Source organism: Parambassis ranga, chromosome 4 (assembly GCF_900634625.1).
Source record: "Parambassis ranga chromosome 4, fParRan2.1, whole genome shotgun sequence".
Classification (NCBI taxonomy): domain Eukaryota; kingdom Metazoa; phylum Chordata; class Actinopteri; family Ambassidae; genus Parambassis; species Parambassis ranga.
The window spans coordinates 7,514,989-7,533,117 of NC_041025.1; the positions used below are offsets into that span (position 1 = coordinate 7,514,989).

The following is an 18,129-nucleotide window of genomic DNA, read 5'->3' on the forward strand; positions in this document are numbered from 1 at the left end:
CACATAGCTTTGGACTCAAGGTGGTCAAAGGTCATGGTCTCTGTGACCTTCTTTCGGACATGACTTTGGATGTGATCTTTCAGCAAGAGCTTGAGGGTTTGTTTTTTTCCAAATTGTCACAAATACACATTAACCTTTCAGAAAGTAGTAGAATTATTCTTTTCATTTGTTGCAGAACAAGAAAGGCAAGAAATGTATTTTCCAATATGTCGATCTGGCCTGAGGTAAACAAGATTACGGTGATTCATGGTTGTAATGAAAGTGCTACTTGTAGACAGATAACCTCTGTGTGACCTCTGTAAGGAAGAGGACACGGGAAAGTCTAAATGTTTCGAGTATAACGAAAAACAATTACAGTCAGATAAATTGTTCAACCTCTCGCTATTTAATTATCTTCCTCATTTATTCACATTTCTCACAGTTTGGATTAAATTAGAACTCTTTCCTCTTCACATAATGAGACTTCAATAGCAGAGAGAAAAGAGGCGGCAATCAATGTCAGCCTGCATCCAAAGACAGAAAGTACCGGACAGTCGGTTACTTCACTGCCTTTAAAGTTCTGCAAATCTGACTATGCCAACAAAAAAATTAATAAGTGAGCACACACACACACACACAATCCAATTTGAATGCATTGTGTTGTCAACACGCCACTGGGGGACAGAATGAGAAGAAATTAGCCACTGGACCACATGAGATAAGGCCTGTTTAAATCTGTGCATGGCTAAGAGGCTGCTGCTCTCAGGCAAGATTATGATTGAGTTGTGTTTTTATACGCACACTCACACACGCAGGGAAGGGGGGGGGTGTCATCGTACTCTCTTTTCTTTGAGTTCCTCTGGCTGGTCAGACGGTTTGTTCTCTGGACGTCTGGTTTTCTCAAGAGGGCAACACCTGCTGACGTCACCATCGCAAATCACCCATTGCTAACTCACACAAACAGTACTTTGTGTGAGTGTGTGTGTGTGTGGAGCTGCAGTGTGAGCGCGGATGGAGAGGCAGAGAGGGAGGGCGCGCAGAGAGACAGAGCATCTCTTGCAGCGCAGCACAGTGCCACAGCCACACAGAAGTGTCTGAGCGGAGTGGAAGGACGCACTTTCTTGCGCTCCTGTGGGGATTAAAACGACTTGTTTGCACATCCGACCCAAGCACGTTTCAGATAAAAAAGGGACAAGGACACATGTGAGCGGAGTGCGTCTCCGTGTTGAAGATTTCTGGGAGTCTACATCCAGGATTAAGGAATTTTTGCGCAAGTCGTGGCATTTATTTGAAAACTAAATAAACAATGCACTGTGCTGGAGAGGACTAATTCTCAAAGATGAGACACAGACGGAGTGGTCCAAAACATCCAGTGGTTCTGTGGTCTTTTCAGGTGGGACAAAGTCCGGTAAGCTGCACGAGTCTCACCCACAGAGCGTCTCTCGGTCACCTTCTACAAATGATGTCTTGTGGCGACGTGCGTGGCGCGCCAGCGTGCGTGTGAGTGACTGACCGATAGTCTTTCTGAGACAGAAAAAGAGAGGCTGGATATAAACAGCAGCCAGAATTTCAGGCAGCGACAGCCAGACACACAGAGCAGTCACCTCGTCTCTCTGCCAGCTCGTCAGACCCATGCAGGATGCCCGGAGTGCGCCCGGGAGTCCTGGTCCAGCTCAGCCGGAGTTCATGACGCTCTGGGCCGCCTCGTCATGCGTTTCTTGCCCGAGCCCAGTGCCCAGTCCCTCCGGCTCCTCTTCCTCTTTATCTTCGTGATGGGGGTGGCCCCTTCACCGGCTCTTACAGCCGGCTGTCCGGACAGATGCGTGTGCGATGACCAGCTGGTGGTCCAGTGCGCCGGGCAGGATCTCACCCTGTTCCCCAATGACCTGCCGTTGGCCACCAGACAGCTCATTATCTCCAACAACCGCATCGGAGACCTACCGGCGCTGCAGCTCAACTACCTGTCCGATCTGGTCTATCTGGATTGTAGCAACAACTCACTGACTGAGATCTCAGAGTCCACCTTCGGGAACTTGCGGAAACTCGCCTATCTGGACTTGTCGTTCAACACGCTGCTGCAGATCGAGGACCGGACTTTCGGGCCCCTCGCGTCTTTGGTGATGCTCCGCTTGACGGATAACCCGAGTCTGGGGGAGATCCACCCGGATGCCTTCTCGGAGAACATGGCTCTGCAGGTGCTGGATGTGAGCCGGAACAACCTGACGTCCCTTAACATCAGCAGCCTGATTGCCCTGCCTGCTCTGCGCTCTCTGGGGCTCAGTGGCAACCCCTGGAGCTGCGACTGTGACACGGAGGACCTCTGTCTTTGGGTGCAGATAGAGGGATTCAAGTTTCAAGGTGAGCATGCTTGGAGTCTGGAAGAAATTGTCTCCAATCCACACACATAAACAAAGAGTTTACACAACTTTACTTTAATTTTTGGCACTTCAGTTGTGTGTCAGCTCTTTCTGGTCTGTTTGTTTGGGAGTGGGGCTCATCTGACCGTGCTTCCTGGCATATACACTGTTTCTGTGCTATGAGCCAAAGACATTCCAAGGTCTTATCATTTGTCATTGTCACATCCGCTCATTTAGATAATTTGATTGTGGGCGCTTGGTCAATTTAGCTCCTGATGGTGGCCACTTATTGCACTGTTGCAAGCTTATTTTTTGGATATGCATGCACACACAGATGCAGTCAGATACCATCTCTCTCTCTCTCTCTCTCTCTGGAAAGCACACACACAGAGTCCACAGCTAATGGTTTGACCTAAGAGTCAGAGCAATCTGGGGATTTCGTTCCCCTGCTTCACTCTGTAACACGATCCATTCAAACTGTCCTTCACGTCTCAATAATACCTCAAGTTTACCCCCAAACAATCAGCTTCTCGGCAGGACTAGTGTTACACTTACCTGGAAAGCAACAGCCGCCTCAGCTCTTTAAACAGAATTAGAGTGACCCAAGAAATCATCAACTCACGTCCTTCACAGAGAGCACAAGTTCAGATCATTGTGGCTTGTGGTTGATAATTGAGCTTAGCTGTTAGCAGGTGAACTGGGTTAGGCCCTTTAACAATGTGGGTGTTGCTGTTAATAGTCTTAAAGTCACTGTTCATCATTTGATGTGACCGCATTGTCTCCTGAAGGCAGAGACTATGCTGAGTGGATGATTGTGTCCTTTTGTACCTGGCTTTTTTCAGGCCAGAATCCCTTCCCGCATCCGTGCACACGCACACTTACAAACACACATGCATACTTACAAACACTTTAATGAACACACACAAACATGGTGTGCACCTGGGCGTGCTGGTGCTCCCATTGCCGCATGCTTTGGCCCTTCAGTCCAGATGGTTAATGATGGTGCTCAAAAAAGCTGGACTCGTATGCTCCCACTAAGGACAACGTGTACGTGTGTGTGTGAGTGACTCACCCTTGAGTGTGAGTCAGTGTGCGATCTGGAGGTTCGGGGACCCCCTAAGGCCACGTCCTATGGGAAATATAAATATTAGGGGAAGAGCTCAGGAGGAGGAGCACTTAAAGACACTTTCACTTTTACATCACACCACTTTAAAACAGTCACACTCACACACTTACTCAGCTTTTTATCCCACCAAGTACCCAGGCCTCACACAAACACATCACTGCAACAAAATCACAGCAAATATTCCAACAGAAGTGCTTTTGAGTTGTAACACCCACAGATGAGCCACTGTACATTCGAATCTCTCACACCTGCACTGCTTTAAATCCTGTGAAGTTACAGCTAGTTGTCATCATACTGCGCTTTAAAAGGTAAAGATGTGGCAGTGGAGTTTGGAGTGTTCAGGGTCAGACGTTACACACAGCCTCCGTCTCTCACACTGACAGATCATGTATGGATTCGGGACTCACAAACAACCACTGTAACCAGTTAAATCAAGTGAACGGGGTCAAGTGTGTTAGTGTGCTCATGAATGCCCTCTGATGTGACTGCAGGGCTGTGAGTCCAACTTACAGAGTTTCCAGCTGTCGCTACCTCTCAGTGTGAATATGAATCAGGTGCATGCAAGTGTGTGTGTTTGTGAGTGTTCACATCTTCACACAGTAACTAATTCAGGTCTCTTTCATATTGCTGCCGATGATGTAGGCTATAATTAGAACATGAATGTTATTATTGTTTGGACTGATTGTTTTTTGTGTCTGGTGACTTTGCCTTTTTTTTCCAGCTTGTATCTTTCTGTTTGTGCATTCACAGGCTCGCCTGTGCTTAAGTGAGTCACTCAGTTTGTCTTTTTGTTTGTGTCAGGTGTGTGCCACGGAGAGAGATTGACATGACTTGAATGTTGCAGACACTAAAGTCGCAGCAGTTGCATGGTTTGGAGTGAGAACACACAGGGGGGTGTGAGAGAGTGATAGAAATGTGGAGAGGGTGTGTTTTTTTAGCAAATGAAAGAAAAGACAAATAAGACCAAGTGTTTGTTTGTTTATTATCTGACTGGGACACATTTTAAAGGTCTAAAGAAGTTAAACAAAAATGGAGAGGACAGGAGAAAAGCAGATGTCAGCTGCCTAAGAACTATTACCAACTTTTCAGGTTCCCACAGCCAGCATAAATCTTGCCATTGATGATCAATCATGCTGGTTAACATCATTTTAAACCACAAACATGACAAATGTCCCCCCTTTTTCAACCAAAACAGAGTAAAAGTGTATAAAAGTGGTATATTGAACCTACAGTGTCATTAGGTGGACAGACTACAGGTCACTCGTTATGTTTCTCTAGAGGCAATATGTGTCATCAATATGTAGTCCATATCCACTAATTGTTCAAACATGTCTGATATTGGGTTTGAATGGTCTGAAAGGGAAAAACAGAGAACTACCTTCACGTACAAACAGAAAATCATTTGATGGTTTAAATGTTTGAAAAAAGCACCTGTCGAATGCTGGACTGTACAGAATTCACAGCAAGTAGGTCAGTACTGGGAGCAGGAGAAAGGTCAGAGTTTGAAGACAGTCAGAGCGTCTGCAAAGCGACAGGTCTTGTGGGATGTTCCTAGAGCGAAGCGGTTAGTGTCTAAATGCTGAGTGGTGTAAGGTCAGGGTCAGGGTTAGGTGTTCCCAAGGCGAACCCGAGTCTGTGTGAGTAACCGTCGCACAGACTGGAAGTCTTCCTACTCTGTGCCCCTCTTCATGGCAGTGGTACTCCCTGATAGCTGTGATCTCTTTGAGCAGGGTAATAAACTCTGGAGTGCAAAACATGATTGGAACATGAGGGTGAGCATGTCTGACCTGGGCCCGTTTATCTTTAGATTAATGTGTGTGTTATTTTATCCTCTATGTGCTGCAAACCCTTTACCTGCCCTGAGGACTCATGCATAATGGAATTCACCTTGCTGAGAGACCTGTAGCATTTGCTGCGGTTTGATGTTGACAAGCGTCTCAGTTAAATACTCAGAGTGTAAGTAGCTTGTCCCCCTGTCCGGGCTGGCAGAGTTTGTGGTGTTATGGCACCCGTGTTGGGGGAAAGTATTTCTGGCTGGTCGTCAGTGCCCTGGACAGCTCGCCAGCTCGGGGCAGAAAGCCAGTTTAGGGGGCCACGCATGGGGCACGAGTTAAATATTCATAAAAAGAGAAACAGAAACAGAGGTCAGCGAGGGTCAGAGGAGAGGCAGAATGAGAGAAAGCTGCTCACAGCTCTAATGAAAGTGAATTTTTGATTGTTTGACGATGTCAAAGTAAAAGATGACATGAAAATTGGGCAAAGATTTTTTTAGATGGAGTTTGAATACTGCGAGGCAACAGAAGAAAACACACAGACATATCGAGGAGTTACCAATCGTCTGTGCCCCAGATCTGTCACTCAAATCCATTAAAACATTCATTATGACAAGAAGCCATCGATTCAATTTAATACAGGTAGATGATACATTATTTATCAGCTGGAACCGTTCCTCAGACCCATCTGGTGCCGGGAAGCATATCAAATTCAGTCTACTTGTGTAGTGTAGCTTGTATATATATTTTTGTGTCTCTGTGTTTCATGGTGTGAGCTTGAAACCAAGATTGATGTGATGCTTGTGTGGGCGTGCTTGTGATGTGATCACCTGACACACACACACACACACACTGAGAGGAGATAGTCCAGGTGTGTCAGTTTGTCTGCATGACTGTGTGTCTGTTCAGTATGTAAGTGCGCATGTTTTGCAAACCAATATGTGCGCCAAGAAAGCAAAACTGAGAGGAGAGAGTGGAGAGTGTGAAGATGACAGAGCAAAACTTAGAGAAAGGAGCAGAGGGGCACGAGGTGATAAAGGCTGAGGAGGAGACTCGAAGGAGAATAAATGCGAACGTGCCAGAGTGGGAATGAAAAGTGGGAGGCGATAAAGACGGCAAGGCTGATCAGACAGACTGATAGAGGAAGAGCTGTTTCTATATGACCTTCACTCGCTCTCTCTCTCTCTCTCTCTCTCTCTCTCTCTCTCTCTTCATCCTCTACCAGAGGAAGAAGGGATCGTATGGAGAAATGATGGAAAGGAGGATGGTGGTAATCTGACTAATGCCGTATTTGAGAGGAGAGGAGTGTGAAGGCGTGTGTTATTCAGCCCTAGTGGATGTGATGGAGAAAAGGTCAGCTATTCTTAGTCTTCGCCAACCCCAGTATGATGCGTTTAACTGGCTAAACGGCGAGAAATTTAAGTTTCGCCTTGAGAGGAGGGGCCTCGAGGTGTCTTACACTGACTGTCGTAGACTTCTGGTAAACAACATTCAGGAAGTGTGCAAGTAAAAAATATTTTTTATATTAAAGCAGCTCACAATCAGCAGCAGCTCAGAGGGGGAAGTCAGAACCTTAAAGCTGGAGACAGAGGATGGATAAAACTCATATCAGAATATCAGATATGAGAGAGAACACAGTCGCACCTGCAAGTCTGTAGTGATGTAGAAGTGATGTAGGCGGGATCATTTGTAGGAGAGATAATGATCTGTGTATTTTTCAATTAATATTTTATTTTTAAATATCGCTGTCACTCACAATAACATGCATGACACCACACAGCTCAGCTCTTGAGTTACAGGACGGGCTCTCTGCCTGGCATGTTAACACCTCACAGCTCTGATCATGTGTGGATCACACATGATCACATGCATGTGCGTGAAAAGTCAAGCTGCATTTTTATTCTCTGGTGTTTGCATTCATAGTGCATTGCCAAAAAAAAAAGCAACAACCGTTTCTCTGCTGGTAGCTCCTGTATGTGTGTGAGCGTCAGAGAGGGATTGAACGAGGCGGAGGAAAACAGAGTGAAGTTCATAAAAGAGTCAACAGTGTTATTCAGAAGCATCTCACCCCTGAATTAGCCCCTCCTCCTGGGAGGTGACGAGCCCTCCTCTCTGTCAGTGTGTCAGCGCTGGGCTTGGAAGGCATCCAGCTGAAGATTTGACACAGAGACTCTAACACCTCATCAGAGCAGCAGCCACTCACGCTGACTACAGATGTACACAGATAAACACTCACATTCATGCTCCCTGATTGCTTAATTGGGCATTCGAATAAAATAAAATAAGAGCTCCATTTACATTTCATGAAAAGATGCACACCTACTTGTGCGTGTTCAGTGTGTGTGTGTCTGTAAATAGAATGAATGCTGCTGTTTATTTCCTCCAGAACTATTTTTAATCTGGTCGCCTCTGGCCTGCAGTGTGTCACTGAGCTGCAGGGCTTGGTCAGGGCTTGGTGTCTGGTCAGCGGCACACACTGACACCACTGACCACAACCCTGGCAGTATTACCATAACATGGTGATATCACACCATGTGGAGCAAGGAAACATGGGTCTTAGCACAAGAAGGCCAGACAGATGACCACCATGCTCTGCTTCCTGTGCTGCTGTTAGGGCTAAGAAATGAAGAACCAGCTTATCTCAGAGTCTGAGTGCAGGCCGAGAAGAATCATTTGTTTCAAAGATTAATGTTGTCCGATTCAGACCAGACTGTCTCATCATAGAATAGAAGGGAATATCCTAAGCTGGGAAATGTCACTGTTACAGCAGCAATATACAGGCACTCAGCATAGTAACAAATATCTCTAAAGGTAAAGAAAAACTAAGAGTTAAAACATGTGAAAAATGTGTCATTTACAACAGTCGGTGTTATCTATAGCACAGATTATGGCATGAAGCAGGAAAGATTTTCTTAAGACAAGAAAGCTGCCTGAGTCTTTTGGAAAAGGCGCTCCGTTGTCTGTCAGGGTGGAGAGGGTGAAAACAGTTTGTTTAGTGTCCTCCTCTCCACCACTGCTTCAAATGTCTCTTGTCTGCAGCCAATGACAGAGCCAGCCTTCCTGATCAGTTTGTTCAGTCTGTTGTGTCACTGGCTGCAATGCTGCCCCCCCAGCAGACCACAGAGGAGAACAGAGTGCTGGCAACAACAGACTGGTAAAAAATCTCCAGCATCTTGCTGCACACATTGAAGGACCTCAGCTTCCTCAGGAAGTAGAGTCTGCTGCAGGCCTTCTTGTACACAGCTGTGCTGTTGGTCCTCCAGCTCAGTCTGCTGTCAATGGTCACTCCCAGGTACTTGTACTCCTATACCATCTCCACATTCGTACCCAGGATCCAAAGGGGCTGCGATCTGTTCCCTTCTTCCTGAAGTCAATCACCATCTCTCTGGCCTTGTCTACATTAAGCAGCAGGTGATTCCCTCCAGCCCACTCCACAAATCTGTCCACCAGCCTCCTGTACTCCTCCTCGAGTCCACTGAGAGAGGCAATGAGAGGGCAGAGTGTGTGCTTCACTATCTGTCTAATGCTGCGGGGTTTTCCAGCTATACTGCTGGTTTGCAGTAGAGAAATATGGAAACTGCATTGCAGTAAGCATGCAGAAACTGCATTCTGCAAGGCTGCAGCAGCTGCCCTGAAACTGCTGGAATTATACTGCATATTCAACTAGTCTGCAGGAACAAAGAGAACACACACGTCTCCTTATCTCTCTCTCATACTCAACACACACACATACGCACACACACACACACACACACCCTTCCTTACCTGAAGATGTCCTGTAGTCCACAGTATGTTGTATCTCTTTAAAATGAGTTCTGCACAAACAGAGTTTTAATGAAGTGTAATGAATAGGATACGTGTGGAGAACAGTTAAAAGAAGGTAAAATTTATTGCAAATTGGCAAGAACTGGCAAATATGTATATCCAAAATACAAGTCAAACTGAATTTGTAACAGGCGTGTTTCCTGTCTCTGTTAAGTCAAACACAGAGTAACAAAGCTGGGCACTGCTGCAATACTGGACTTTTAAACAGGAGCATTATCATTTTAACTGCATTCATAAAAGCACCAAGGCATATATTATTGAAGACAAGAAATAGGGACTGTGAAAAACAGGGACAACCACTGAAAATGTCAAGGGCATTCTGCCAGAATGATGTCTGAGTGGTTTCCCAGGCTGAGTGATGGGATGAGCGAGAAAACACTGAGCGACAAAGAAACAGACGGCGAATGGAGACTGGACGCAGAGTGAATCATCCTGGCTGCCACATTTTTCCCTGTCTTCTCCAGCAATACTCTTATCTTTGATTATAGGAAGCAGTCATGAATTTGCTCTAAATGTAGACACAATTGTTGAGGAGGAAACACATTTGTAGGTGCTTTCTTCTCCTCTGGGTTTGATGGACAAAGAAACCAAATTGTCCAAATCTGAATGTCAATATTAGCTTTTATCCGACATGTCGTGTTTGAGCACAGCTTTACTCTTCACATTTTTTAAACTTCCTAAAGTCTAAACCTGAATCAGACTCAGTTAAAGTTATCATTAAGGTTTCTGCATATTCACATGTTTGCTATTAAAAATGCAGTGCTAGTGAAGGAGAGATGAAGAGGAGGCACATAAAAATTCAAGAAAGCATTTCATAGGATCCAAACTAGTTTATGCCCTCAAGAACAGGATGACTCATCAACATATTTAAAAAATATTTCCCAGAAAGTGAGTGAAATGCCTGTGAAACAACTTATTGTTGGGCCAGACTCACAAAACATCAGATTTGATTTCATGGGGACAGAAACAGAGGCTGTCACTGTCTGACAGCTGCATGGTTTATATTAAAGTGAGACCATTTTTATAGACAGCATGGCCGTTACAACAGATGTATGGCTTAACCTTTGGACCTTTGGAAACAGAACTATATTAGTGATACCCTCTAAGGTTGTGTTGCATTGTGAAACTTTTAGAACAGTGATTCTAATTAGGTCTAATACGTGTTCGTCCCTGCTTTGTGATGTGAACTCGGTCAGGACTACCAGGTGTTTTTTGAGGCTTTCTAAAATGTTGCAAAAACACTTGTGTTTAGAAAGTTTAGAAATGAGAACAAAGTATATGGATGAGCATTGCTTGGTTTTTATAGTGCTGAGTTACTGGTGTTAGCAAACCGTGCTGTACACAGATTCTCACTGAGTTTGTTGACTGCTTGTTCTCTGCCTGTTTTGTTGCTTTGCTTTGTTTTCCTCATGGTGAGTGGAAGCTGCAGGAGCAGTTATGTTTAGGGAAGTCTATATCACACATTCTGCGATCCTTGGCAAAGTGTCAGACTTACTTTAGATGACACAGATCGGTCCACAGCATCCATTTGGGATGCCCCAACCTAACTGGAGGACAGAGAGAGTAACAACCTTTAGTTGATGTACCTGACTGGGTTTAATCACCCTTTAACTTTTAGATGGGACCAGGCAGCTGTAACAAGGAGCCAGGAACTGTGAACTCAGTCTGAGCTGCTGTTGCATGAAACTGTGACCAAAGAAGGAGGAATGAGTCCCAAATACCCAGAGGCCTGTTTGCTGTTGTGTGTGTGTTTGTACAGCCAGTGATTGTAACTCACTGTTGTAGTATCTGGTTACGACTGTTACATTGCAGAGATAATGCAGACAGACCTTAATGCAAGCACATGCCGCGCACACACACACACACACACACACACACACACACTGGGAAAACTCCACACACCTGGCTGGAGGTGAGCTTGGCAGGGTAATGAGGCAGAATATATCTCTAGTGCAGACCATCAAGGTGACAGTGAAGGAAAGAAAAATAGGGAGAAAAGCAGAAGGAAGGTTATTTTAATTAACATTCGTCAACATTTAAAGACCACAGGACCGCTGTAGATCACTGAAGGTGCACAGAAGAGGCAACAAAGATAAGCAACGTCAAAAAGCATAAAAGCAGTATTGCAATAACATATAAAATGGGTTGGTGTAATTTGTACCAGGAAATATAATATAATAAAAATAGCAGGAATATTTATGTACACATTTTAAAAAAATGACACTTGCAGTTATTTATTGTAACCATTTAAACAATGAATTGTTGCCTTACTCCCCCGTCAGAGTGGAAAATAATTCAAGTCCACTGATTTACATTCTTGTTTGGATGTGTTCTACAACACCTTTGTTAACTTGTTTCAAAGTGTCTGCTTCGTGTTTACACTTAATTTTTTTCATGCTGTATTAAATACACATTATAAACATAACTCTGGGATGTGTCTCTTACCGTGCATGAAGAATCACATTTAAAGTCTTTCCTTGAGTGAAGAGCCCTGTTTTAACAACACTGTATTAACCATCTTTTAACATTTGCTGTCAAGGCTGACAAGCATCAGATAAAGAAAAATATTCTTCTTATGTGTAAAGAAAGGCTGAACAGAGGCTGGGGGGGGGGGGGGGGTATAAAATGACAGTTTAGGAAAGCCTTCTGAGAAACAGTTGAAAGAGGAGTTTCTGTGGAGGAGTGTGTTACATATACTATCTGTGGGTTCATCATCAGTTCAGTGAATTGTATGAGTTGTTATTGTGGCTAAGGTAAAAGGAGACAAGTTCTTATTAATGTGCCACTTCTGAATGCTAACCCAGTAGTACTTTCTTCTCCCCGGACTCACCTGCTCTTTCCGGCAGTTCTGATGTTGTCAAATAAACACATCAAAGCTATCGCGTTACAAAAGAGTCTCAATCTATTACCTTGACTGGCCCAGCAGACATGACACAACAGCATCCGCTTTCCTCTCAAGACTGAGACACACCTGAGGTGATCGGTATGTCTCTATTTATGAGACATCTTATCAAACCTCAGCAGATGTGTTGTGAACATTCTAATCCTTTTCAGAACAAGTTTGCTCAGCGGTTATTTTTAACTGTTGCAGACATCCGCTCAGAATAACCAGACCTATGTGTCTTATTGTTATCTTGTTAAATCTGAGCAGAATAAAAAAACAAAGAATGTTTCCCTTCAGCCAATTTTTTTTAAAGTACTTCCTTTAAACAGATGCAGCCACTGCCCCTGCAAAGCCCTGGCAAGTAGTCCGAGGAGTATAGATCATATCTGACCATTCTCGCCATCCTTCCTCCATTGCTCATTTCCACGTTCAGACCTTTGGCTTTATTGGTAGATGACTGCAGTTTAATTATCATTGTTAACAGCAGTAATCCATCAGAGGACAGGACTGCAGCCAGATACTTCTCTCATCTTCTGAGTTCACTTATCTGAGTGTGTGGATGCAAATATTTTCAAACTGCTTCTTCCTTACTTTCATTTTTTTCTCCATTTGTCTCCTGTTTGTGGCCTTATCTCCCTCTCTCTCTCTCTCTCTCTCTCTCTCTGTCCCCGCATCTTTTAAAACTGCTGTCTCTGCCTGTCTGTCTATCTTTTTTTACGGCTCTCTCATCTCTTACATTGTTCTGGAAAAAAAAAAACTTCTGCCCTTACTGGAGAGTACAAACGCAATTAAGCATGCAGGCAGGGTGGGAGTGAGGGAGTATGGGAATTAGCAGCGCTGGTAAAGTCAGATGAACTGATAGGAAACAGTACATTCTGTATCCTGCTCCTTCCTTGTTTCGGATCACATCATCATATGCATACAGAGCAAACCCCCTCCACCCCTTCTCTTTTTAACGTTCACACTAATTGATATACATGAGGGTACTGTGAGAGCTAATGCTGCAAAGTCACTGTACCAGAACAAAATCATGCAGGAGAGGGTATGACAAGCTAAGGATCCTGTCTGGCCTCTGTGGTGGACCCTGACCTTTGACCTCTCCACTGTGGAGCAACAAACATGGAGTGCTACTTTGTGCCTTTCTGTGTGGCCGGTTATCACATTCCTCATTATGAACAGCAGATGCTTTGTCAGAGAAAACACTGGCCTCCTTATCTCTCTGCCCTGCTGCAGAATGATTTGTTAGTGTATAACAATGTGCATGAGGGGGCTGGGAGGGGTTGATGTGTCAGAAGCTTGCAGTCTTGTCACCTCCACGTGCATGTATGTGTGTAGAATAATAATGTTTTCATGTCCTACACCTCTGAGGGAAATCTATAGTGTCTCTTGGGCCTCTTTATCACAGAGGTTATCACTGCATTGTTAAGAGCTGCATATGTGTGTCCTGGCTTTTGATGTTTTTACACTTTTTTTCTAATTACATTTCTCTCCTCATACTCTGCCCTTCATCCTTATCCTCACCCTGATTATTCTCTGCCACTGCTCTCCTTTATACTATATATTCCCTCATTAATCTCCTCTTATTACCCCTCTTCTCTCTTCTCCTTCACCCCCAGATGAGGGCCAGACAGTTTGCCACAATCCCCCTGAGCTGGCGGGCCAGCGCTTGGCGGAGGTCGGCATGCAGCTGCGGGCAGACTGTCACCAAGGCCTGGGTTACTGGGATTACCTCTTCTTCATTGCCATCGGCTTCGTCATCTTCTCAGCGGGCACAGTGTCGGCCTGGGTGATGGGTGTGCTCATGGTCCTGTATGAACGCTACAGCAAGCGGAAGAGTGAGGAGCTGGACAGTGACGATGAGGACGAGAGGGGAGGGATGGGCGGAGGAGGGGGCGGTGGCGGTGCAGGGAACCAGGGGAACGGGGATCTGAGTAAGCCTGGCATGCAGGTGTGACAAACTGAAAGGACAGAAAGGAGGATCAAGAAGTGATGAGAGGAGTCTGTGACCAAAGGCTCTGCGATGAACTAAGATCTGCTGTCTCTCTTTGTTACAGGTTTAGATATTAAAATATGCTCCTTAACATATTAGAAAGCAAGTGTGTTTGTGTGTGCGTGTGTGAGAGAAAGAGACAGACAGAGACAGCAATAAGGATGAATATGCCTTTCCTTCAGGAGAACAGAATGACCTCTGAGATTATTGAGAGCAATAACCCCACACACACACACACACATCGTACCACTGCACACAGTGTATGGAGCTGAGGTTTTCTTCTATTGTGTGCGTTGTAAAGCGCTCTTGAGTAACACCCTGTAAATGATGATTATAACAAGACATGATATGGAAGTGACACATTCAAACACACATACACACACAGAATTCGCAACCCAGCCTCATCCCATAAAGAGTCACATAAGTTTGAATCAAACTGATTGTTCCATGCACAATGACACAAATTGAATTTTAAACTAATGCCTTTTAATTGGAACTGTGTTTTCATATCTGCAAAACATGACTGACAACTTTTAATGCCTCACCCTTAACCAGTACCTAACTCTAATTGGAGTCGAGAGTGAGATGGAACTGATAAAGATGAAACATGGCGGACGTGAACCCGGGTCTCCTGGGTGAATGTCTGCTGCATGTCGGAGCCATCTACCTTCATTCCAACCTATTGTGGACAGTTTCACTAAATAAATTGACTAGTGTGAATGAAAGATATCGCAGTGACTGTGACTATTTGATGTAAAGGGATGAGACTGTGTTGGAATACACCAGAAGGAATTGGGGGGGGGGGTCACAAAGAGAGTGATGCCTTATCTCTGTTACAGTTAAACAAGAAAAATGGTATGTTTTAGTATTTAAATGTGGTTTTTCCTGAATGCCTTAGGCAATTCACTTGAAACAGTCGACAGTCGTGTTCAAAAACATCATTTGGGTCATAATAAGACACAATAAGGTGAATGTACAAACTGAGAATGAATAATTCACAGAAATGGCACAAATATATTCAGTGTACGGCCTTTTAAGTAAAAGTAAAAGGTCCATGTAATGTTTCAGTGTTTGCATATGATGTTTTACTGACACTTACATAAGACAGATAGTTCCAAGTTATTCCACCAACAGACACTCACAGGAACAAACTCACTAACAATGTGCAACAAAAAGAGGAAGCTTAGTCAACAGATGCTGCTTTCATTTTCACAAATCAGTCCATATGTGATACATTCTGAATGTAAACAGCCACTGTCTACAAGAAACCTACACAGGGCACCTTTAAGAAGCAACTCAGCACTACCTGAGCCTGTTTCTGCTGACTTGTTTGACCGTTGATCTGTCCAGTCGGCAGAGATCCTTTGTTGGACAACTGGGAAGCTGACATTTAGAGTTATCTTAGGGTTAGACTACATGGTGTCTTTAAGAGTTGGCGACACTTCTGTCAAGAGAGCTGCAGGCACAGTGACTGCAGTCTGATGGGAATTAAAATTAATCCCAAACCCGAGACAACTTCCCAACAATGACTACATGTGCTGTAAAAGTTTTGTTACCTTCGCAACCATAATCTGATCCCATCTCATGTCTTTGATGACCGACAGGATCCCACAGTGCTCTTCAGAGCCGACAACCCACACTGTCTTTGTGATGCCATCAATGCATCCATATTGTTTTTTTCTTCATTCTTTTAGTCTTTTTCACACCATTGTTTACATTCACTCTCATTCATTCGGAATTGTTAGCCTTCCCAAAAATATCACAAAGGTTGTGAAAAACAGCAAGGTGTACTCTGTTGTGACCAAACATGCAGTCTGTATTGGCCAAGTTACACCAAGATTTTATGACTGACTTTATAGTCTAAATCTGACACTTTTTTTGACTTATTGGACAGAAATACTGTCTGAACCTGACTTTAGTCAAAGTCAGGAGGTGAAAATAATTATTCAAGACAAGGACTGAACATGTCAGGGTTGAGGAACGGTGGACTCATCAAGCAGGACGACATTCGGTTGGAGACAAAAATCCAAAGTTTAGGGTTCGGTACACAGAAAGGCAGTCCAACCAGAAACACACAAGACAATCTGCCAAGGAGTGAGGGGAAACACACACACTAAATACACGAGGGAAGGGAAGACAATCAGACACAGGTGGAACACATTAGGGCAGGGCAGGTACTCAGCAGGAGCAGAGGAAGATAAGACACCTGAAACGAGAGGGGAGTTTCAAAATAAAACAGGAAACAGATGAATTTTCAAAACAAGAAAACCTGACTCAGAGGCAGAGACCTGACAGAACAAGATTATCTAATAAAATTACAATCCTTTAACAAAAACATGTATAAATTGTGATAGAAATGTGGATTTTGTTTTGTGTGTTTATCAGAGCCTCTTTGGTGCATTTAGTCATAACTTACACTTCAGCTATGAAGCCATTCAGGATGAAAACACACTGACTGATACCTGCTGTGGCAGCTTGGTGTTAAGTTGCTCTTAAAGGTCATCCCCCAAGACAGTGTGACACTAAGTGACTCTATCGTATCTTGTGTGTGTGTGTATGCTTATCTTCTTGTTTCTGTGTGTACCACACTGTGAGCCACACAGCTGTATTTGCTCACTGTAGTCAGTGGTAGTTGTAGAAGTGGGGCAGGTTCATGGTGGCTGCACAAGAAAGGTGATGGAATAAGATATATATATACATATATATATAAAATTATTATTAAGATTAAGATTAAGAAGAACCTTTATTTGTCCCACAATGGGGGGATTGCATTATCCTACATGATGTGACTGGACACCTCACTTGGTTGACCTCATGCTAGAGTGACATTCATGTCTCAGTGTGGAAGCATGTCTCTGTAGAAGTTCATGTGTGCGTGACTGTGTGTGTTTTAAGTGGAGCAGAGTGATCACAGAGCATCTCTGCGAGCAGCATGGATGAGTGATTCATGAGCATAGACTGATCCAAACCCCTTCTTCCTCCATCCTGCTCTGCTTCCTCCCCGTCCGTTACAGGATGGAGAGGAGCTTAGAGATATGGGGATAGGGATAGACAGAGGTGGGGTGGGAAAAGAAGGGTCGCCATCGGGAGCAGGAATTCATCCTGATTGATGTACTTAGCAGCTTTATTGAAAGACTGATTGATATCCAGGCTTTTATTCATGTTCTGAGCTGAGTGGAACCAAATGCACAGAATGAATGGGCCTGGTTAAATGATGACTCTCCAGAGGTTCTTGGCAGTGTGTGTATGTGTGTGTGTGTGTAGCTGTGTGTGTTTGTGCATCCATGTGTGCATGTTTATGATCACGGCAGTATATCTTTATGTGGGCTCAGATGAGTGACTGCATTTTTTCTACACAATGGGAGGTTGTCATCACAGTATGTCACCTGCAGAAGTGCATCTTCACAGACACACACTTCCTCCTTCGCTCAAATGCAGGAGCGAGCTCACGCTCTCCCTCTCATTCACTCGCCCACATGCATAAATCTCAAGGGCAGTGCTAAAGTCAGAGCCGCAGGCCTGAGAACATTAACGCTCCTGTTTTGGTCTCTCTTGCCATGCATCACTACATCCTCTTATCCTCCCCTCCATCCTCTAATCTGACACCGTCATCAGCTTTCACACAACACCAGCACACACTCAAACACATACACACCCTTAGACCAATAATTTATCTGCTTAATCTTTAGCCTGTCATTATCTGATCGTTTATTTAAAGGGAAGCTTAGAGGTGTCGGGGCTTTAAAGGCTGGGTAACATTCTTATGTTACATCACATTCATAAAAAGACACATGACCTCCAGGAGCATGACCTCGCAGCTACACACCTGAACTTAAATCCTTAAACAAAGAACTTCCTGTTTAGAGTGCTGAATGTCATTTTTTTCCGCTGATGACAGATTTAGAGCTGCTAGAAAATGTGAATACTTTAAGAGCGGCACGTCAGAGGACAGGGGAGTCAGTCCGTGTGCCAAAAAGTGTTTGTGTGTTTGGTGGGGTGCTGTGCTGGTGTAAACTTGTCACAGGACAGAGTATAAATACCGCTGATCTAAGAAGAACAGGGCTTGTGTTTGTGCACAGATGTAGAGGGTAATCAGGGTCAAAGCTTCACATTAGCTACATATTTGAATGAGTGCAAAATGAAGGCATTACTGCATCTACTGTATTTGTGCTGGTGAAAAGTGAAAGGATAGGCTC

General features: G+C 44.2%; 1 protein-coding gene across 1 annotated transcript; it reads left to right on the plus strand.

The window, feature by feature from the left end:
- The first annotated feature begins 1,688 nt into the window (after positions 1-1,688).
- Positions 1,689-13,897, plus strand: lrrc52 (leucine rich repeat containing 52). Its single transcript, XM_028404492.1, has 2 exons — positions 1,689-2,337; positions 13,560-13,897. The coding sequence occupies exons 1-2, from the start codon at positions 1,689-1,691 to the stop codon at positions 13,895-13,897; spliced, it is 987 nt and encodes a 328-aa protein (XP_028260293.1).
- Positions 13,898-18,129: the final 4,232 nt, after the last annotated feature.